At 35.7% G+C, this 22,844-nt stretch overlaps 3 protein-coding genes across 4 annotated transcripts; 2 read left to right on the plus strand and 1 right to left on the minus strand.

Annotated features, from left to right (window-relative positions):
* The first annotated feature begins 2,348 nt into the window (after positions 1-2,348).
* Positions 2,349-3,732, plus strand: LOC138873512 (uncharacterized). The gene is made up of 5 exons (XM_070151982.1): positions 2,349-2,470; positions 2,531-2,855; positions 3,150-3,230; positions 3,321-3,431; positions 3,556-3,732. The coding sequence occupies exons 1-5, from the start codon at positions 2,349-2,351 to the stop codon at positions 3,730-3,732; spliced, it is 816 nt and encodes a 271-aa protein (XP_070008083.1).
* Positions 3,733-14,455: 10,723 nt separating this feature from the next.
* On the plus strand, positions 14,456-14,983 carry LOC104215550 (uncharacterized). The gene has a single exon (XM_009765376.2). It carries the CDS (start codon positions 14,456-14,458, stop codon positions 14,981-14,983), a length of 528 nt encoding a protein of 175 aa, XP_009763678.1.
* A 98-nt stretch (positions 14,984-15,081) lies between these two features.
* LOC104215549 (putative HVA22-like protein g) lies at positions 15,082-20,265 on the minus strand. 2 transcript variants are annotated; one of them, XM_009765374.2, is made up of 6 exons: positions 19,936-20,265; positions 19,807-19,853; positions 19,536-19,634; positions 18,846-18,902; positions 18,493-18,769; positions 15,082-15,562 (listed from the first exon to the last, which is right to left on the minus strand). In XM_009765374.2, exons 2-6 carry the CDS (start codon positions 19,836-19,838, stop codon positions 15,281-15,283), a joined length of 747 nt encoding a protein of 248 aa, XP_009763676.1. In that variant the 5' UTR covers positions 19,839-19,853; positions 19,936-20,265; the 3' UTR covers positions 15,082-15,280. The 2 variants fall into 2 exon arrangements, with proteins under 2 accessions (XP_009763676.1, XP_009763677.1); XM_009765375.2 differs by having other exon boundaries at positions 15,159-15,562; positions 19,957-20,045.
* Between the last annotated feature and the right edge of the window lie 2,579 nt (positions 20,266-22,844).

Below are 22,844 nucleotides of genomic sequence, written 5' to 3' on the forward strand. Positions count from 1 at the left end.
TGAATTAAAAATGGAATTTTCTTCTTCGAAATTTTTTGTATCTCCACTCCTCATTAGAGTGCTTGAAATTCTTCGAATTCTTCAGATTCTCCTCGAAATGTTATATAGTCTCCCTAGTGTTTAAGTTTGAAATATGAAAATTTGAATACTGGATCTTCAATAAAATTTCAATAACTTCTCTCCTGGGTTCTTTTCTTGAAAAGGAATTATTTGCGGGACTCGGGGTTTTTTAGATAAAGATTGTGCTTAACCCTTTCCATCAAAATTATTGTAACCTTGACCAAGAATAATTAAATATTTTGCGTATCTCTTTGGGTCTAATGTCACCATTTGGTTTGGTTAGCTTTATGCATATCATCTAAAAATATTAGTGATAGGTTACAAGTACCTAGGGCATAAGTACTTTACTTCATGTTTTGATGATCTAACAAACTTACCATCCAGAACCAGATACAGAACCTGTTATACATCTACAAGACCTTGAGATCACAAAGTTCCAGGTTGGGATCCAGCATGGGATATAACTCAACTCTTCAGAGAGGAAGGAACAGCTGAAGAAACATGTCCCTACTAGTTCCCAAGGAGACTATATGAACCCAACTCTCCAGCAGGATAGTTACTGCCTGCACATGCTACTGCACAGGAACAGTGCATCAGTCAACTTTCTATGGAAGGATTTTTACCTACCTTGATTACTTCATTTTAATTGATGTCACACACGTATAAATACCATCAAGAAAGGTAAAATAACTTACTTCATGAGAGAACCAGATAAAGGACCTAAAGCATGCTTGGTACAATCATTCAAGTTAATAAACTCAAGATAATCCAAGCAGTGTGCTTTAGATTCACTGGAATCAGATTAGGGACTTGATACCTTGGTGTTCCCCTGACAAAAGTATAAGTCAACAGTACAGCTGGAAAGCAACTACAGAAAGTGACTAGCTGCAACAGTGCAGTAGACAGTGCAACAATCACTTCCCATTGAGAAAAGGCATGTACTAACCAAGATTTGACATCACTAAGGTGATGTCTTTTGTTGTATAAACCTGGTGCAAGACACAATACATTGTATCCAAGACTTGCAAAAATCAGAAACGAAAATCCTCTCTCAAGTGCTTGCAACAACCTCTCTCAAGAACAAAGTTGTTGCAACCTCAAAGACCTAATCCAAGATTGAAGATATCTTAAGTCCTTAGGTTTGTTGAGTTTTTGTTATTTGTTCTTCATTGTAACTCCTATCTTGCTTTTTAGAAGCTGTTTTTTAGGAAACCCAAAATCCGTAAACTCTCCAGTTTGTGTTGTGACTAGGTTTAGTCATAAGTTAAAATCTTTGTAACTAGAGAGTTATAAAGTGAATTGTAATAGTATTATTACAAGTTAGAGTGATTGAAGTCTTTGTAATAGAGTTATTGCAAAGTGGCTTGTGGTGAGAGTATCACAAGTTAGTCAAAGTCTTTGTAACTAGAGAGTCACAAAGTGGCTTGTGGTGAGAGTACCATAAGTTAGTTGAGTTGAATCCTTTGTAATAGAGTCATTACAAAGTGGCTTGTAATAGGTGTTTACAAGTTAGTGAAATTAAAAGCCTACAAGTGTAGGTCGTGGTTTTTGTCCCATTGAGTTGGGATTTTTTCACGTAAAAATCCTCCGTGTTCTTTATTTACTGCCGAGATATTGTGGGAACAATTAGAGAACCTGATTCCCTATACTGGTTGGTTGTACAGTCTATTGCTTACAGTAGGAACTACTAGAGAATCTGGTTCTCTATACAGTGGGAATTTATTTTGTGTCTCCTTTGCATACTGGTTCCGTAGTTAGCACCGTACCAAACTAATATAGGACTAGATCGCTATACAGTTTGGTTCATTAGTATTTCTAGTGGAAACTTATAGAGAACCCGATTCTCTATACAATCTGGTGGATACTTAGTTTCTAACAATTGGTATCAGAGCGGGTTCTTTCTAAAAGGTTAACACCTAGAAAGGATCTACATGACTGCTCCACCAAACTTCAAGAAAAGTCAATCAACCAATAGACCACAAAGATTTCAGAAGATGGGCCGCAAAAATGGTGGGATCCCAAAAAAAAGGAAGTTTCAGCATGAATTTCAAAGGAAATGATTGTTGTTATAAGTGTGGAAATCCTAGACACTTCATCAAAGATTGCCATTTTTGAAACAAGAGCATCACAAACACAACTATGACAAAGTAGCAAAAAGGAACCCGGTTCCTGACAAACGATTCAGCCGAAAAAGTGCAGCTGAAAATGTTGTGAAGCAAACTCTTGCTGCATGGAGAGACTCGTCCAGTGAATCATAAGAGGACCCAGATGCAGGAAGCAGCTCCATGATGGCAGTGCAAAATGAAGCAAAGGAATTTGATTCATTGTTTGCATTGATGGCTCAGTCCGATGAGGATGAAGAGGATGACAATGATGAGGTAACTTTCAGGGATGTTCAGAGAAATCTGAAGTCCTACTCTTCGAAAAAATTAGTGTCATGAGCAAATGTTCTAATTGATACATATTATAGTTTTGTTAATGATAAAGATGCCCTAATCATAGGGCTAGAAGATGTTGAACAGTCTAGAGATGATTTGATGGTAGTGGTTGATGACTTGAAGAAAACCATAGAGAACCTTGGCAAAGAAAAGAATACTCTAGTAGAGAAAATTGCAGTTACTGAGCAAGAAAGGGACGATATAGTAGTTTCCATTGAAGAATTAAGGGAACAAGTAGAAGAAGTAACTAGAGAACATAACTTGTTGAAAAAGCAAACAAAAAAATGGATGGACAACACTGAGAGAGAGGAAGTGGCTAGAGAGGCTCAACTTGAACTTGAGAGTGAGCTTAAGAAAGTTAAAACGAGTCTTGTTGCTGAGCTTGAAAAGAATAGACAACTTTAGGAGGATTTAAAAAGGGTTAAAAATGATCTTGATAAGTCACTTAAATGGATCTGGTCCTCTGATGTAATAACCTTTATGTATAGGAGTAATGGTGGAAACAAGCAAGGCATCGGGTTTCAAAAGTCTAAAACCTCCTATAATCCCCATAGGAAGTATGTAATTATGGCTGATAATAGGTTGTGCACTCACTGTGGTCAAACTGGTTATTATAAGGACTCTTGTAAAGTTAAAATTTAGTCTTTACAGAAAAACAGAGTTTTTATTGTAAAAAGGCATACTGATGAGGAACCTGGTTCCCTGAAAAGAAAATATGTGTTGCCTGCATGGGCAAAAAGAAGTTTGTTCCGCCCGTTCTATCATTATAAGGGACCCAGGCTAGCTTAGGTTCCTAAGTTTAATCATTGATTTAGTGTGCAGGGAACAGTTAAAGGGAGCAGTCAACAGTGGTACATAGATAGCAACTGCTCGAAGCTCATGAATGGAAGAACAAATGATTTCCTTTCACTGAAGGCCATGCAGGGAGGGAATGTATCCTCCAGAAATGAAAGAAGGGGTACATTCTCGGTGTCGGAAAGGTTGGAAATTCTCTCAAATTTGTGATGAAGGGAACAAAGTAGAGTTCTTGTCTAAAGTGTGCACAATTACTAATCAGGTAACTGGCGAAGTGGTCTTAGTAACCAAAAGATACAAGAATATCTATGTTACTAATTTTGAGTCTCTACAAGCTGGTGATATGAGCTGCTTGAAGAAGGACCTGGTTCGTGGTCTACCAAATTCAAATTTCAAGGAGAACAGAGTGTGTGATGCATGTGCTAAGGGAAATATCTGATGTTTCAAATGGCAAGGCCGATATGATGAGTCAGATGAAGGAGACAGGTGAAGACAATGCAACATCCTCTTCTACTTCTCAAGAGGAACCTGGTACCCCAATTACTACCACTGAAGCTGAAGAAAGAGATGGAGATGCAGCATTAGGAACTTCTGATGTAGAACACAATAGTTGAAGTCATAATTCTGTTGATGTCAATGATGATTCACATATGGAAGAACCTGGTCTGTCAAATTCTGAAGTTCAAGTATCCAACTAGAATCAAAAGAGTTCACATCCCTTCAAAATGTAATCACACCCTTAGACTCTGGTATTCAACCCAGTTCTAAGCAGCTATGCAAGAAGAGCTCTGCAACTTGAAAGGAACAGTGTGTGGAACCTGGTTCTACGACCTGCTGACAGAACTGTTATAGGAGTCAGGCTCCTCGTGCTTGGTGTGAAAGGTTGTCAAAATTTCTTCTAGAAATGGCTTTACAAGAGACAATTGACAACACTCTTTTTTTGAAGAAATCAGTAAGGAACCTATTCATTGTTCAGATTTATGTGGATGACATCATATTTGGAGCTACAACTGACTCATTATGTGAATAATTTGCTAAACTCATGGGAAGCGAGTTTGAAATGAGTATGATGGAGAAACTGAATGTCTTCCTGGTCTTCAAGTGAAGCAGTCCATAAAGGAAACGTGTATCAGTCAGCAGAAATGCATCAAAGAACTCTTGAAAATGTTTGATATGGAAGCATCAAAGGGGAATCATTGGATCTCTACTCTACCTCACTTCCAGCAGGTCAGATATTGTATTTAGTGTGGGATTATGTGCAAGGTTCCAATCAAATTCTAAGGAATCTCATCTGAAGGCTGCTAAGAGAATTCTGAGATATTTTAAGGGGACACAGAACTTGGTTCTGTACTATCTTTCAGGTGACAATTTAACCTTATTGGTTATGTTGACACTGATTATACAGGCTATCTGGTGGACAGGAAAAGCACATCTGGAACGTCATATTTTCTGGGGTCATGCTTGATCTTATGGGGTAAAAAGAAACAAATTGTGTGGCTCTTCCTACTGCTAAAGCTGAATACATGGTTGTTGCTTCTTGTTGGGTTCAAATAGTACAGATCAAGCAACATCTTGAAGATTTTGGTGTATTTACAGCTTGAACCAAGTTCAACAGAAGAGAACCAAGCACATTGATGTCAGACACCATTTTCTCAAGGACAATGTTGAAAAGATTCTGATTTGTATGAAGTTCTGGAAGACAAAGGATCAGGTAGTAGACATCTTCACCAAGGCACTGAGCATGGAACATTTTGAAAGAAATCGTCTGGAGTTGGGGTTGATCAAGCTCAACTAAGGACCTGGTCCCTCGATGATTGGCTATGTTAAGAGGGAAAGGTACAATGCTAAAAAGTGTTTTTCGATGACATCTAACTCAAATCTATACTGTTACAGGTATACACATATGGCAGTTTCAGGATAAAAACAAGTAATAGTGACCTTGCACTTCTAGGAGTCTTTGCTCAAAAGTTTCAAAAACCGTCACGAAACCTGGTTCTTGTGACTCAGGTTAGTAGTCTCTTCAATACTTATATGAATTTTTAAGCTGCTGAAGTGGCATGCCATTAATTTGTTTCTACTTTTCTCCTGCCTCTCCTCCTAATTTTTGAAGTCCAAAATGTTAAACCTTTTCTAAACTGACCCGTTGCCCCAAAAAGGCACTTCTCTATCTTACACCCAAATAAAACCAAGTCTTTTCATCAAAACCAAAATCAACCTTATCTCACAATAATCCTCCTTTCCAAATATGCCAGACGTGAACCCAACTCTCTCACTTTCCAAAAACCAAACTCCATCAGAATCAAAACCCCAAGAAGTCTTTGGTACATTTTGATGGAAGTTTAACTGAAAGAGAACAGGGTAGATCTAATATTCTAAGAGCGTGAGGCTGAAGTTGTGGTTAGATTTGTGGAAGTCTTGAAGGATGGAGAAATTGGTAAATGTGAGGACTGAATGAGGGACCTGATCCCTCAAGTCTTTCTCATGAAGTCAATTTTACTAATGATCTTTTTTTTTGAGTTCTATGTTTAAATGAATTTCTGATCTAGTAAAGAGGATTGAGCAAAGTAGGTTGATTTATGATGAAGTGGTGTGACTTGCTAATGTGTTGACTGTGGAAGAGAGAATGAAGTGGAAAAATCTCTATTTGTGAGAAAGAATTAAAAAAATGGAGAAAGAAAGTTGGCTAAGAAAGATGCGGCAGATGATAAGGATAAATAGATTGATAAGAAGAAGAGGGATACATGGCTGCTCAGGGATAGAAAGGGTAGTGTAAATGAGGAACCTGGTTCCTTACAGAAGCAAAAGGTTGAGCCATTAGGTTTGGAGGGAGAAGACGTTGAAGTCTCCAAAAGTGTTGTAAGGCAGAGTGTTGACTCTGATATTGCTGAAAAATGGAAGAATTTCTTGACATTGTTGAGTTCCACAAGTAGAATCACCTCTGTGTTCCTCCAAGTCCCAATATTTCTGAAGAATAAGTAAAAACCTCTATGTTTTACGTAATACTATGATGCTATATGTGCATGGGACTGAGTTTGTTCTTGATGAGATGCAGCTTGGGGAGATTCTTGGTGATCTATTTGATGGTTCAACCTACTCAGATAGGCTGAGAACCTGGTCCTCGAGGACCCTTGGCAGAATAGAATGTTAATTTGAAGGGTGATAAAAATTGAAGGATTGAAGAAACAGGTGGAGGAACTGAGTGAGTAGATGATCATTGATCAAATAAAGGTGAATGAATGAATGGACAAGATCATCAAGGCCTTAGCCCCTTACTTTTCCTCCTGCCCAGTGATCCCTATATTTTACTCCTTCCAAGTTTCTTGAATTCTTATCTTCTTTTGATTCCTATATTTGATGACATTGGTACTTCAGTTGTTTAAATTGTCATATTATGTATTGTTGAAACTGTTGTGCTTTTATCATAATTACTACACTTTGGGCAATCACTCTATTTTGTGCACTGACATTCATTTGTTGTTCTTGTTATTGTTTATGTTGTGTTGCCCAAGTGGCCTGAGTTAATGTTGCTGAACTTCTTTTTGGTTGTGCTTCTTCTGTTATTCTTTTCGATGATTCCAAAAGGGGGAAGTTATATAGGTGTGTCAACATGGGGGAGGAATAGAATCGAATTGATATGTTGTGTTGTGCATGAAAGATGGCTCTGATTCGCAGGGGGAACGTTGCTGATGGCTTTGCTTCGCAGGGGGAACGTTGCTGATGGCTTTGCTTCGCAGAGGGAGCATTGTTGATAGCTCTGCTTCGCAGGGGAAACGTGCTAATAATATGTTGATTCTAAGTCTTATCCGCAGAGAAACATGTGAAGAATCTAGTTCTCAAGAGGAATATTAATTTTGGGTTTGTCATTATCAAAAAGTGGGATATTGCTCTAAGTTAAACTATGTCATGTTTTGATGATGACAAACGTTCTCAACGTACTAGGTACGGACCAGATGTGATCAGTGTAGATAAAGAACCTGACTCTCAGAGGGAATAATTTTGGGTTTGTCATTCATCAAGAAGGGGGAAATTGATAAGTTATGGTACTTTGAGTTTTGATGATTTGCCAAACAGTCTTGAGGAACCAGTTGTGATCAGCTCCTTAGGTTCGGTTCTAATAGGGAACATGGCTGATTCGTAGGGGGAACAATGCGGAGATCTGGTTCTCAGGGGGAATATTAATTCTAAGTTTGTCGTCATCAAAAAGCGGGAAATTGATAGGTTACAAGTACCTAGTGCATAAGTACTTTACTTCATATTTTGATGATCTAACAAACTTACCATCCAGAACCAGATACAGAACCTGTTATACATCTACAAGACCTTGAGATCACAAAGTTCCAGGTTGGGATCCAGCATGGGATATAACTCAACTCTTCAGAGAGGAAGGAACAGCTGAAGAAACATGTCCCTACTAGTTCCCAAGGAGACTATATGAACCCAACTCTCCAGCAGGATAGTTACTGCCTGCACATGCTACTGCACAGGAACAGTGCATCAGTCAACTTTCTATGGAAGGATTTTTACCTACCTTGATTACTTCATTTTAATTGATGTCACACACGTATAAATACCATCAAGGAAGGTAAAATAACTTACTTCATGAGAGAACCAGATAAAGGACCTGAAGCATGCCTAGTACAATCATTCAAGTTAATCGACTCAAGATAATCTGGGCAGTGTGCTTTAGATTCACATGAACCAGATTAGGGACTTGATACCTTAGTGTTCCCCCGACAAAAGTATAAGTCAATAGTATAGTTGGAAAGCAACTGCAGAAAGTGACTGCCTGCAACAGTACAGCAGACAATGCAGCAGTCACTTTCCATTGAGAAGAGACATGTACTAACCAAGATTTGACATCACCTTTGTTGTATAAACCTGGTGCAAGACACAACACATTCTCTCCAAGACTTGCAAAAATTAGAAACGAAAATCCTCTCTCAAGTGCTTGCAACAACCTCTCTCAAGAACAAAGATGTTGCAACCTTAAGGACCGGATCCAAGATTGAAGATATCTTAAGTCCTTAGGTTTGTTGAGTCTTTGTTATTTGTTCTTTATTGTAACTCCTACCTTGCTTTTTAGAAGCTGTATTTTAGGAAATCCAAAATTCGTAAACTCTCCAGTTTATGTTGTGACTAGGTTTAGTCATAAGTTAAAGTCTTTGTAAGTAGAGAGTTATAAAGTGACTTGTAATAGTGTTATTACAAGTTAGAGTGATTAAAGTCTTTGTAATAAAGTTATTACAAAGTGGCTTGTGGTGAGAGTATCACAAGTTAGTCAAAGTTTTTGTAACTAGAGAGTCACAAAGTGACTTATTGTGAAAGTACCACAAGTTAGTTAAGTTTAATCTTTTTTAATAGAGTCATTACAAATTGGCTTGTAATATATGTTTACAAGTTAGTAAAGTTGAAAGCCTACAAGTGTAGGTTGTGGTTTTTGTCCCCTTGAGTTGGGATTTTTTCACGTAAAAATCCTCTGTGTTCTTTACTTACTGCCGAGATACTGCGGGAACAATTAGAGAACCTGATTCCCTGTACTGGTTGGTTGTACAGTCTGTTGCTTACAGTAGGAACTTCTAGAGAATCTGGTTCTCTATCCAATGGGAACTTATCTTGTGTCTCATTTACATACTGGTTCCGTAGTTAGCACCGTACCAAACTGATATAGGACCAGATTGCTATACAATTTGGTTCATTAGTATTTTCAGTGGAAATTCATAGAGAAACTCGGTTCTCTATACAGTCGGGTGGATGCTTAGTTTCTAACAATTAGTAAAACTTATATGAAGAAATAAATAATGAATTGAAATATACTTGAACATAGGTACTTTTTCAGAAGTAATACTTCTTTAATGCACAACATTTCAATTTATAACGATCCGACCGGTTATTTTGAGAATTAGTATCCCGTTTGGTGGATTAAAGTCTCGAATAGCTTTCTATTGTGTATTATGATTTGCGTGTACAGTCAAATTTTATTTTCGGGTAGTTCGAGATTGATTTGGAAGAATAATTCTTGTTTTAGAAGTTTAAGTGGTAAGAGTTGATCGGAGTTTGAATTTTATGTAGACGACTCCGGAATGGTATTTCGAGATCAAAACCTGCTTGGCTGACTTCAGTCAAAGTTTCAAAATGAGTATGTAGACAAGCCAACTAACATCCATATTTATCATCAAAAGCCCGATACTCCCTCTCTAGTTGGTCAACTTCAGCTTTTAAACTTTCTTTTTCTGCTTGTGTATCATCGTTGGAGATCTTCAAAGGCTCCAAAGAAGATTCAAGGAATTAAATATTTTAAAATGAGACATGTAGGTCTTCTTTAGCATGGGAAAACTCTTGAACTAATTTACCCACATATACTTTATTTTGATTTAAAAGTTCTTTCAAACTTCTAATCTCCTATGTAGTTTTAGAATGTTGCTCAACAAAAGTAGCTTATGTTCTATCCTTTTCCTTCTCCGTATGATTTGTTGAAACCTTCACCATCGGTAGGTCAGCAGACGATCGCCTGAGTTACTTCTCCAAAAATTCTTTCACCTTAGTCAAAACCTCTTTTTCCAGTTGAAAGCTCTCAAACTGTGCCTTCCAATTGTCATATGCCATAACTAATTCAACAACTTCCTGCTCAATCTAAGCCACCCTCCTTATCAGCTCCGTACCTGTCAAATTGATCTACAAAAAAAAGAAAAAGAAAAAGTTATATGAATATGAAGGAAACAAAATAAAGGAGCAAAGGAAAGGAGTTATACCCTCAGTGCTGAGTGAATCACATCATTTAGTAGGGTAATTGAAGTGTGTGATTCTAAGTTTTCTCTTTCAACAGGACCGATTAAAGGTTTTAACCAAACATCAGCTTAGTCAAGTTTCTTTAGAAGGTTAACACCATCGGGGACTTTAATTACTTCTTGTTTCATCTTTCCCTTGTTGGAAGAGCTAACTTCACCTTGAGAAGTAGCAACAAGAGTACCAAGAGTCAGAGGTAAAGTAGCGGGAGGTTGTTCCTCAATAGCAAAGTTGAAGTCTTCATCACCGCGACCTTCAAACCCTTGAAAAAATAATTTTTCAACTGGTACCGAGGGGGGAATCGAAGCTGGGTCAATAGTTTCTTCATCCGAAATCACCAACGGAGTATCTTTAGGCTCATCAATCAAATAAGAAGGTATGCTTTTCAAATGTCGAACTTAAGAAAAGTTTTGTTCATCCTCTAAGACTATTTGGCTCCTAGTTTGATGCCTTTTCATAAGAGAGCCCTCTCATCTTCTTCCCTATCAGAGATGGGAGTTTCTTTATCTTTTCTCTTTGAAGAGGACAAGCTAAAAATATGCTCCTGAGCAGTGTTGACATCAAGTCTAACATCAGGAGCAGAAAAGGGAGAAACACCACGAATCTCAAATCATACATCCAAAGAGTGGAATGTTTAAAAATAAAAATTACGAAAAATACGCACGGTGCAAAAATAACTTACCGTGGATCTTTATTTTTTATTCAAACTTCTTGGAAAGAAATTTCCAAGTTTTCTATTCCATTGGGCAGAAGATAGCATCAATTCTACCCACCCATGGAAATTCAGAAGTTCATAAAAAATCTCCATAGTTGATGTGAAAAGATATATGAAAAAAATTGTAATTTCAAGTAGAGAAAAATATAGTAGGGTAACGTAGTGATGTTCCATATTTTGGGAAAAAGGCTTTTCTTTTCTCCTACCAACTCACGGATTGGGACAACCACGAATCTACTATACTATCATCTATTGTGATCATCCTCGGGACTCACCACAACTCGCTTACTTGTTGCCGCGAGTGTGAATACACCAAGACTGGAAAGCTTCGGAGAATATAGATGAATAAGGTGAAGAAAAGTAAAGGTAGTGGAAACTAAACTTGACAAGTAGCGAAGACACGTTACTCCCCTCTAAACTACCGGACCTATTTGTCGAAGACACACGTTAAAGTAACGTCCAAACTCGAAGATTACTGGATATATCACCGATTTAAACCCAAGAGTAATAGGATAAGTGTAGGTGATCGAATAACCCTCACGAAAAGTGATTATTCGATTATCTTCACAAGGAATCACGCTTGGAAATTAAGATTTTCAATAACATTCGTTAAGAACAAGGAGGAGATGACAAGATTTGTTCAGAGATGGATAAAGGTCAACATGCTCGTTGCGACCTTCTAATGTGGTTACCTCTTTGTTCCACACAGCACAATCATAAGCAAAAGAGAATTTTTTGGGAATAATTTTAGAAACTAAAGGTTCAGGCAAAGATTCATTGGGATCTTTAGTTTTACTTTGAGAAGAGGAATTAGGAGTGGTAGATACTCTGGTTTTAGAAGAGGAGGCAAATTTTAAAAAATTCCTTTAGAAGAAGAAGTATTTTTATTCTCCATAAAGCCTAGGCTATGAAGCGTACCACCCCTCCTTCTATTTCTAACTGGAGCTAGAGTCGGAGGAAGATCATCGATTATAACAGCACGACGAGGAGAAGAAGTAGTAGGAGTTGAAGATTTGGAAGCCATTGGAGATAGAAAAGAGAGCAAGAGTAAAGAAATATTCAAGGGAATTGCAGAAGAAGACAAGATAAGAAGGAGAGTATTAAAGATGTAAAGTTTCATATCTAAGAAATTGATACGTCATCATAGACTGTCATTATGGAACTATCATCCCAAATTGACGTTGTCTATGCTTGGGAAACCACTGTAAACTTTAGAGCCAATTACGATCAGATGCGTATTTTGAGCATTAAATGGAAAGAGTGCACGTCTCTTCACTTCTCCAGCACATCATAATAATCTTGGAAAGAGGCAACAAATATTCTCGCCATAAATAAACTCTCCATTTCTCGAATATTCATTTGAAAATATTCGGAATGTTGGGGCAGAGGGGGGGACTATATTTCATTCCACGTGGACTAATACTTCAATGACAAGTGTCATGGAGTTAAAACGACAAGAATAATGACGGGTACAGGGGTTATGAGCAACACCCACAGGATCCTTGTGCAGGTATTGTACATGTAGGTCTCAAGGTTGAATATAAAAAAATAGTTGTGGGGTTGATAATTAGCATCAGTAGTAGTCACGTATATGAAAAGGCCATTAATGATTACGAATATGGAAAGAATCAATCAAATTTCTAATTATACGTAATTTGTTATTATTGCCTCAACCGTTACAAATCACTCACGTAACGAGCAATTAATGCAGTACATAGCAGTAATTGGCAGGAGCTAAACAAGGCAAACGATTATAAGAAATAGTACTGTTTAAACCCCTTCTCTCCTTCCCATATCTTGTATTTCATCGAAAATTAAACTAAATTATACTGTCAATTACCAAAATTCTTATTGTTCTCTATTATTAGAAGAATTATTCTTTTTTATTGGAGAAAGCGACAATCATCAATAAGATTTCTTCTTTCTTCTTTTTCTTTGCAAAAGTAAAGTAAATTGATTGTTAGAAATTGAAATTATTCTATTCATTTGCTTTGACTTCAAACACTATCTTTTGGGTTAAACAAGGTCAAAATTTATGTAGTTTGACTCTAAAATTTGTGAAATCTAATTCGATTACTATGTGAAATAAGTGCACCTACAAGGAAAACTAATTAACAGCTTGCCACAATTGAAATCAATGACATAAAAAAAGAAACAAATTTAATTCATTTAAAAGCATTCCTTAAAAGAAAAAGAAATAAATGAGAAATAGAGAAAGACAAAAGATCAGCAAAAAACCTAGACCAAGTGAAAGATGGTGACAATATACGTCAGTAACTGCGTTACTCCAACAATCCAAAATCATAAGCTAAACATTAGCCCCACTACCGCTACGCTTCCTTACACACAATTATTTCTAAAATAAAAGATAAATTAATAATACTTCAATTAATCTACTGACTGTTATTATTTCAGAATCTGAGTTTTTTTAAGCGTCTAAATGAATATGCAGACAAGTTTGAGAGACTGCCGATGTATTCTACACTGACAATTGAGCATAAAGTGTTTCTACTAAATATTTTTGAGGTTCAAACCTTTTTAAAGCTTCTGGGTGCCTATGGTATCAAACGCCTATTACGTGGATAAGTTAATCACTTAAAATATGTTACATTCTTGAATATTATATATATATATAAAAGCCTTTATTATAACAAACAAAAATAAGACCCTAAAAAATCAAATTAATTGAAAACAAGGCCGTTATGTTAAACAAAAGACCGGCTCCGTTAACAAAATATATATATATATATATCAAGAGCCATTTTTCAAAATCTTCCCGAGAAAAGAAAACCAAATGTCTGATAGGAATATTTTACAATGTGTTCAGGTGCTCAATCAGAAAAGACCTTAATTTGATTGTCTAAAATCAAATATGATGACAAATTTAAGCGGCTACCAATGTATTCTACAATAACTTTTACATTATTTGTAAATCTTGCTTGTGATAGTAAGTTACTTATAATTTATTTACTAAATTATTATTATTTATTATTAAAGAATAATTATCTCCACTTGTGGGATTACACTGGGTTGTTGTTGTTGTTGTATTAAAGAATAATTATAATTATGATATAAATAATATGATTTAGTAAATATTTATAGTGCATGAAAGTCTTGAACTTGGAGATTTTTTGTTATTAACACAAAATATCCACTAATTTTACTCATTAAGAGCCCGTTTGGACATAGGAAATTTTTTTCATTTTTTCGAAAAATTTTCACTTTTTTTTCGAAATCAACGTTTGTTCATAAAATTTTCAATTTTCACTTTGAAGATGCATTTTGGAATTTTTCGAAAATTTGAAAAACTCCAAAAAATTATTTTTCAAAAATTTCACTCAGATCACTCGTAAAACTCAAAAACAACCCAAAATTATATTCATGTCCAAACACAACTCTAATTTTTAAATATTATTTTCACTTAAAAAAATTTTTACTTTATTTTTTTGGATTTTTTTGGAATTTTTCCAAACGCCCACTAAAACATAGGAAAATAGGAAAATATAATTTAAACCAGATTCTAAAATGTACTTTCACTACTTTGACTGCCGGGTCCACAATTCCCTCCTATATAGCCGAAACACCTAACTCATACGCCCCTCCCTCCGTTCCTCCCTATTGACCACTGCCTCTCTCTCTCTCTCAAGAAGTTTCCCTTAAAGCCATGTCTGACGTTGAGTCCACCACAGCAGCGGAGAACCCTATCCTCCGCCGCCGCAACTCCGTTATGCTTCCTAAAAAGCTCACCTTACAGCATCAAACATCAGCTTCAACCACCATCACTACCACCGCCACGTCATCTTCGTCGGCTTCGTCATCGTTGACGAACTCGGCGAGCGATGATTTTGAGCTGTTCTCTATTAAGCCTGTATCCTACACTTCTCTGAGGGATATCCTGCCACCTTCCGCCGTCAATTCTCCCAGGCCTATGACTTCGCCTCACCAAGGCCAATCCGGTTCCGAGATTTCAATCCGGAATCGCCTCGTTAAGCAAGCCGCTTGGGCTTATCTCCAGCCGATGTCGACTTCACCGGATTCCTCCGGTCGGAGCTTATTCCGCCGCACCTTCCTCTTCCCGGTCAATAACCCTGTCGCCGGAATTCTTGACTGCATTGATCGGTACATTTTTGCTCCCTTGACTAAAGCTGTTGATTGGCTTCTTCGTGCTGTTCGGGTTCGGAGCTCCAGATAACGACAAAAACAACGGGTTGTTAGGGTGACCCGACCCGATATACAGAATATATTCTTCCGTTTTTGATTTGTCAACTTCTAGATTAAAAATTGGGGTCATAAATGTACAACGCCTTTCATTTTCTCATGTAATTCCAGAAAAACTGAAAAAAAAGAAGAAAAAAATACAAAACAAATGGAGCTGGAAAAACGTTCAATAAAAAAAGTATTTAAAAATCTGAGTTTTACTTTTCTTTTTTTGGGGCTTATTTACAATGTACAATTTTCTTACTACTATTTCTAGTAAACTATCTGTTGACTAACTGCGCCTATATCTGGGCCGGGCAGCATGGTCCGAACCGGGTTCAAAATAGTCTGTGTCTAGGAATGAAAGATCCTCCGGGTGAACTTGGACCGTTTCCGGTTTAGAAGGATGAAAAGTTGACCGGTGATCGTAGTAAGACCGCGGCGATTGAGGTGGCTGCCTCTTGTCTGACGGCGGCTTGTTCCTCCTGAATAAACTGAAGGATGATGATGACGGTGGTGCTGGTGGGGCCGAAGGAGGTGGCGGTCCTCGAGAATGGTCAGTCCCATTTCTTTGCTGCGAGAATTGATCAACAAAATTAAAAATTATGAATTTCTATACACATACAAGTCTAAAATATAAAAAAGAAGTAACAAGTAAATTGATGATGGTGATAGTGGGAAATAAAGTGGTAATTAAATAAACGGTGAGTAATGATTCGGTGATTAATTTGTTGCTATTCATTGATTTGTATGATTGTTTGTCTTGGTGTTGATTGATGCGAAAAAGTGGTGAGCGAATAAACCAGAATTCCTAGAATTAAAAAAGGTTTTCTATTAAAAGAGTGTAATATTCGTTTGGGGCATTTTGGTTAATTGGTGAATAGAGAATATGTCACGATATATGAAACGTGTAAGATTGTCTCTCAATATTAATAAGTCTATAAATCGGATTTTTATTCAAAACGATGGTTCCTAGTAATTTAATCTGAAGATTCGTTCGGAAATAAGCGATTAAGTTTTCAAGTCTTTGTATTTTACAATCAACCTAGAGTTTTGTTGTAACATACATCATGTTTCGTTTTATTTCACATCATGAAAACAAATGTTTTCACTTTATAATTTTGATTACACGTGACTTTTAGCGTTTGAAACTCAAGGTTTATTTTTCTAGAAAAATCTTTTACTGTTTAGTTTGATAGTATAATTTATAATTCGCTTAAAAATTTATGTTTATCAACATCTAATTTAAAAAAATTTAGTCACTAACCATATCACCAAAAACGCATTTGATTATATCACGCCTTTGTGAAGATCATGAATTATCACTTCATCAAGAACAAACTTATTCAGTAGAAGTCTCTCACAAAATATAGCTATGTCATTCCTATTATTTCCTTCCCTTTTTACTTTCCGATCCCCCGCTTTTGATCAATCTTTTATAAGCCTCTCTGGTTCCAGCCCCTTCTAGCTACTTCTTATTTCTCCAGGCCTCCAAATGTGCCTTTTTTTATTTATTTCCTTATTACTCCATGTGTTCCAGTTTATATGAACATATTTCTTTTTTGGTCCGTTCCAAAAAGAATGACTCATTTTTTAATTTGGTAACAATTTAACTTAAACTTACAATTCTACCCTTAATGAGAAACTTTTATAACCGCACAAATACTCTGGACCCCCTTTTGACTTGTTTAGAACCACAAATTCCAAAAGTCTTCATTTTTTCTTAAACTCTATGTCAGTCAAACAGGTTCACATAAATTGAAACGGAGGGAGTACTTTTCTTCCTTCTCTGCTCTTAGCATTTTCATTATTCTTTTTTACATGGCTCATTCCTACGATTTTCACGCAATTTCATACTTCCTATGGTTCAAGTGCAATGCAAGCAGGGACGGATCTAACTTTAAGCCTATGGGTTACTGTGAACCAATAGTTTTGCCCAAATTTTGTATTTAAATTAAAAATTGCTAAATATTTATAAATGTTTGACTATAAGCCCTATTATTATTGTATATATAATAATTTGAGTTGATGTAGTGACCTATAAACTTCAAATTGCCCAAACACTCGTTCCTAGGGATGTTGATTTCAAGAATGGGTTAAAACGAACTCATTTCGTGACATGGTAATAATAATACAAAAATTGATTATACCAATGAAGATGATTATGAGTATCCAAAATGATTAATAGGAAGATAAAATTTGGTAGTATCAGCATGGGCAAGAATTCTTGCTTCATGGACATGGAGATGAGATGAACAGAATATATCTTGTCTGAGGAAGCAGACGTGATATACGAGGGAAGTCAAAATGTATGGAGGAGCTAAGTTAGTCCACTTTGAAACATCGTGGCCGAAGATTCAAAAAGAAGTTGGACCGGCCCAATATGATCTCATGGGCTGGCCAGGGTAATATTGGATCCATAATGAGACCTAGCAAATGAACTTCTTAGACTCCAGTACGAATTTGTTCACTGCCTTCTTTACTCTTATCTCAAATTATTTTCGATTTTTCTATTGGTGCTATTCTCGCCCTTGGGACGGAATATTAAAAAAAAAACACTTATTCCACATAGTGTTTGCACCAAATAAAACAAGATTAAACCTTAGAAACTATAAACTAAAGTGAGAATACATATAAATGTATGTATAAAAGATGAACGACTTGCATCTACTGGTTTTGTTAAAATACTGGAGATCGTTTAATAGGATGCATTAGATAAAATAATGCGTGCATTAGCTTTGTGTATTAATAATATCTTATTTGGTATACTTTTTGAACCTATGCATTAGTTATACATCCTATTTGATATTATCATATGCATAACTAGTGCATAGAAAACCATGCTATTAGCTATGCAATGGGTTTAAATGCATGCATTAGCTTAGTTAACGACAAAATTATCCTTTAAAATTTATGCTTGATTAAAATATGCTATTATATTAATGTAAGTTTAAAATAATCCAAATAGTGAGAAATAAAATTATATCCATAGTAAATAAATAAATACTTAGCATATTTTCTTTTTTAAATAAATATTCAGTTCTATACTACAATATAGGTAGACAAATCAAATAATTTTTTTAAAACTTTTTCATATAAAAACATTCCTAACATATGTTTCTTCTAAAAAGATAGAGTGATGGTTTTTTTAGGGCATTTTTGTAAACAAACAATTCATTTAGAAATTGTGTTATACTTTAATACATCAAACCAAACAATGGATAAGAAATATGTCAGCATAACTAATGCAAGCACAACTAATACCAGCATTACTAATACACTGTATTCCACATTATTCTTATGCACACTACCAAACGACCCCTAAGCATGAATACGCATTTTACGGATGTTATTGCCTCTTCTCTTTTTACTTTCTTAGTCCTTTATAGATTTTGAGTTAATTAAAATGGTTCACTTGAAAAAACTAATCTACAGAAGAAAAAAAAAATTCACCAGATTAAGAAAATATGATCATCAGGCATTTAAATGGTTAGATGGAAGTACCTCGGAGCTGAGATGTGAATTTCTTCTAGATGGAGCAGCTACAAAATCAAGCAATTGAAAGAATTTTGCTTGCCCCAATTCAGTGCAATTGTGCCAGTAGTAAATAGCCAAGTCAAATGCCCTGGCTCTGAACTCTAGAAAACCCCTGTCAATCTCTGGTTCATGCTTTGACACAAATGGCTTCAACAAGGCATCATATATGTATCCTGTACCCTTTGTTTTTGGATACCATAAGTAGATGATAAGTGCCAACTTTGCCTCGCTGTACATTGGTAGCCTGAAATGACAACACAAATAAATGATTGTGTGTGACTTTGATCATGTATCAGATGGAAGGTCTAAAGAGTTCATACCATGCCATGAATACATCACCAAAGCTCTCAATAATTCTCAACACTGCAACAATGATCCTGATAAAAGACACAATTTGCAACTAATCAAGCTTTAATTGGAGATCATCAAGTCCCACCAAGTCAAATGAACAAGTAGATGACCAAACAGTTCACCTATAACCTTATTCAAATGGATGGATAGTGACCTATCAGAATACTAAACAATGCTAAGAATTATAGGAAACAAATTAGAAGATCGCATGATGCAAAATTGTTGACTCTCCCACCCAACCCCAACAAACTCAACCTCTCTAATGTACTACTACATCTTTTGCTATTTTTTCAAGAATGGATCCTGCCATTTAGTTACTAGAATCTCATAATGCTTGTCATTTTCAAAAGGGAAGTTATAAATTGCTAACTACTCTTATCTCAATTATGGACTAGTTAAATATTCTTTTATCAATGTTTTGCTTTTACGCTCCTAAGAACAGACTGTGTTTGGTTATGATTAGTTGACCTAAAGTTTATAAAATGAAAATCAATTGATTAGAAGTTTCAATAATTGACATTTTTTATTAGTCTAAAGCTTGAACATGTCAAAAGACTACTCAAAACCAATTATTTCTACAAAACCCTTTTTGCCAACTTTGCTTTCTAAATGGTTCAAACACCCAAAAAAAGACACCCAAAAAAAAGAGAGGTTATTACCAATATTGGCACCAGAATCTGAGTTCTTCAATATCAACTCTGTTCTTCTCAATAGTCTTAAAACATTCAAAAGCAGGGTATGCATATCCAAGAACCAATCTGCAAAATTTCAGAAGGCAAAGTTAAATTCATTCATCCACAAGTAAGTCAAAAAATGCACGAAACCCCACATATACAAACAATAACAACAAAAGGCATAAAGCCAAAAAATCCAACAGAAGGAATCAAAGCAATAGTAGAAAGAAGAAGAAGACAAAAACAGATCACATACACTAAACTGCTAGTGATGAATTCTCCCAACATCTTTCTTCAAAATGCCTAAAAAACAACGCAAATACTCACCCATTAGCAACAAATTCTCAAAAATATCACATAAAAATTGAATCAAAAGAAAACTAACTTGCTGAACTTGAAAAGGAACCTTGAAATGGGAGAGAAAAAAACTTGGGATCTATGTAAGAAATGATTCAAAGGGATTTGAAGAAGTGCAGTGAAATTTCTGAATAAAAAATTGAATGGGAATTAAAAATGGCATAAATATTATGGAGAAGAAGATAATGGTGCGGAGATTCTGCAAAAGGAAATTAGGAGAATATATATATAGTCACGTTTATGCAAAGAAAGGATCTCAAATTCTGGGGAAAAAGATATAACTGAAGAGAGGAAAAAAAAGGAATAATGGGGGGAAACGTGAAAGAAGAGGAAGAAGGGAGAAACAAGTTCGTCGTATGATTATTATAGGAACGTGCAAGCTTCTATATATATACTTGTGTATGTATGTTGTATATATCCTATCTATTGGGTGGGTGGGGTGGTGGGGTGGGCCGTGGGGTGAGGTTTATGAAGGGTGACGGCGATTTAGATTGGGTAAAACTTAGGAAGAGAAAGGCATTTGACGATTTCTTGAGGGGGACGCCTCGTAATTCTTTTTTCCATTTCTTTTTCATTTTTTTTACACGTAATTCAGTGAAAGTGGATTTCTTGGGATTCCACGTTCATACGGGTTTAACGGTTGACAGTCTCATGGGGGAAATTTTGATAGTACTATTTTACAAATGTCTCTTAACTTCTACTAATGGAGAAAAAAAGAGAGAAGATTATTTTATTTCCATGAAAAAGTGTAGGAGTGTCAATGGTTCGGTTATGACGGTTATTTTATAAAATTTGTACCATATGAATTTTTTGGTTATTCTATTATGTATAGCCAAAATTAAATTTTTCGAAATTATTCCAATTATGTCGGTTTCTCTTCGGTATCGCTACGGTATGATTAATTTTGGGTATTTTTTTAAATGTCATAATATACATACTTTTATATGACTTAGAAAAACTCTCTAGACAGTTTTATTATTTAAATGGTGATGAATTAAAAAATATGAAAGATGGCTAGAGTATAGATTCATCCACTACTCTACAGCAACGTAAAAGAAACTAGCAAAGACAAAGAAATGATAAATCACATGAGCAGAAAGATATTAACCAAACTGAGATTCAAGAATAAAGTCTATACAAGATTAAATATTCATACGTCTAAATCAGACGAAAGGAAACGTATTTAATACATTATAGTTTGCTACTCATAATCGCTAGAATACTTTGTATCTTGCTAGTAAATATGCTGGAAATAATTTAGTTTCAGTAGGAGTAATATGTTTGGGAATTAGGATTTTTATTTTAATTACTTATTGGCTTGTAATTATTTTCATAATTTCATGGCCCAAGAAAAAATTTAATACTTTATTATTTAAAACTTAATATATAAATATTTTCACATATAAATTTATTTGATACGGTTCGATATTTTTCGTGTTATTTTTATAAAATAAAAAAACATACCCCAATTATTGGTACGGTTATAGATTTATATAAGAATCTACAGTTTTATTTTTAAAAAATTTAAAAATCAGTTCGGTCAGTTTAGTCGGTTTTTAAATATCCATTTAAACCCCTAGTTCAGTGTTTAAGTCAAACTAATAAAAATATACACGTGTTTTTTTAAGTTTTATTACTTAACTATTGTTAATAAAAATGTTATCTCACTTCAATTTATCACTTAACTATATAAATATTAATGTGATTTGGTGTAAATGTTAAGCATAAATAAATTTTTTTACCTCGAAAATAGAAGCAACAATTAAATTTAATTTATGGTTTTAAAGATATGTGATTTAGTTCAATACCAATTAATGATCAAGAAGTATAAAGTGTAAATGAAAGAAGTAAGTGAATCAAACCAGTGTTACTTAGCAGTATCGATTTCGAGCTCAGCGAGAACCAAGAACAATAAAGTAAGAACAATAAAGATAGAGGACAATTCTGATGAACAGTGAGCGAAAAGTAGGATAGTATATTCTTTGTCAATGATTAGATGATGTTACAAATGATTGGGGTTCCCTTTATATAATAGGGGAACCCGAAATAAGGTACATTTCCATTTACAGAAAAGAATCTTATTGGTACAACTATCTAACCGCCTAGTACGGAATCGTACAATCGTATTTCGGAATTTGCACCATGACTTTGGGGACGTGGAACGAATCTCGCTCATTCTGTTAGAAATCCATAACGGTATTATTTCGGGGTCGAGCATACTCGGCTTCGGTATTTCTCGTACTCTTATCTTCGGGCATTGCATTCTGTCTTCGAGCTCGAGTATGGTCTATCGGGCTCAAACTCGACCTTGATCGAACTCGGACCTAAATCGATCCCTCGAGCCTGGGAAATCGGGCGTGCCTGATTTTGACCGTATACAGATAGTCCCCTCATTTCTTAGAGTAAGATGAAAAGAAACGATTTGAACCTCGATTCTCCGGAGTCTCTAATGATGATGTCACTCCCGTGATGTGAGCGCTTGATGTGACCGAAACGTCCCGTCAGTTCGCTTCCCCAGAACATTAAATGCATGCCAATAATGGTCGGCCACTAGCACCGCCGAACCGTCGTTTCTCATCTATAAATACGAGGCTACTTCTTTGAATTGAAAACTTTACTCCTCCATTCACATTTACTTTGATTATCTCTTTTCTTCATCTTTACGTCTCATCATTTGTTTCCACCGCCCCTTCAACATTGAAAAAATCCAAGTTCTCGTAAAATACCACACTCTGCTACCGTTTGTATTCCTTAGCTTAAAGTTATGGCTAAAACTTCCAAAATAGTTCCCAAAAAAGAGAAGGCATCGTCTTCTTCTACTTCCCAACCGACCAAACCGGTGGCGCTGCCGGCTCTTCATGAAATCACCCCTGGCCCTTGCATGATAAAGAAGGATTTTAATGTTGAAAGTCCTCTAGATATCCTAGTCCGATGCAA

This window comes from Nicotiana sylvestris, chromosome 7 (assembly GCF_000393655.2).
Source record: "Nicotiana sylvestris chromosome 7, ASM39365v2, whole genome shotgun sequence".
Taxonomy (NCBI): Eukaryota; Viridiplantae; Streptophyta; class Magnoliopsida; order Solanales; family Solanaceae; genus Nicotiana; species Nicotiana sylvestris.

Coding starts and splice junctions, on each gene's coding strand:
- LOC104215550 (XM_009765376.2), top strand. CDS start 14,456: ATGTCTGACGTTGAGTCCACCACAGCAGCGGAGAACCCTATCCTCCGC.
- LOC138873512 (XM_070151982.1), top strand. CDS start 2,349: ATGGCAGTGCAAAATGAAGCAAAGGAATTTGATTCATTGTTTGCATTG. Junction 2,856..3,149: donor TTGAGAGTGAGCTTAAGAAA/GTTAAAACGAGT, acceptor TAGTCTTTACAG/AAAAACAGAGTTTTTATTGT. Junction 3,432..3,555: donor AGGCCATGCAGGGAGGGAAT/GTATCCTCCAGA, acceptor ATTACTAATCAG/GTAACTGGCGAAGTGGTCTT.
- LOC104215549 (XM_009765374.2), bottom strand. CDS start 19,838: ATGTTGGGAGAATTCATCACTAGCAGTTTAGT. Junction 18,903..19,535: donor AGATTCTGGTGCCAATATTG/GTAATAACCTCT, acceptor GTCTTTTATCAG/GATCATTGTTGCAGTGTTGA. Junction 18,770..18,845: donor GGTGATGTATTCATGGCATG/GTATGAACTCTT, acceptor TTGTCATTTCAG/GCTACCAATGTACAGCGAGG.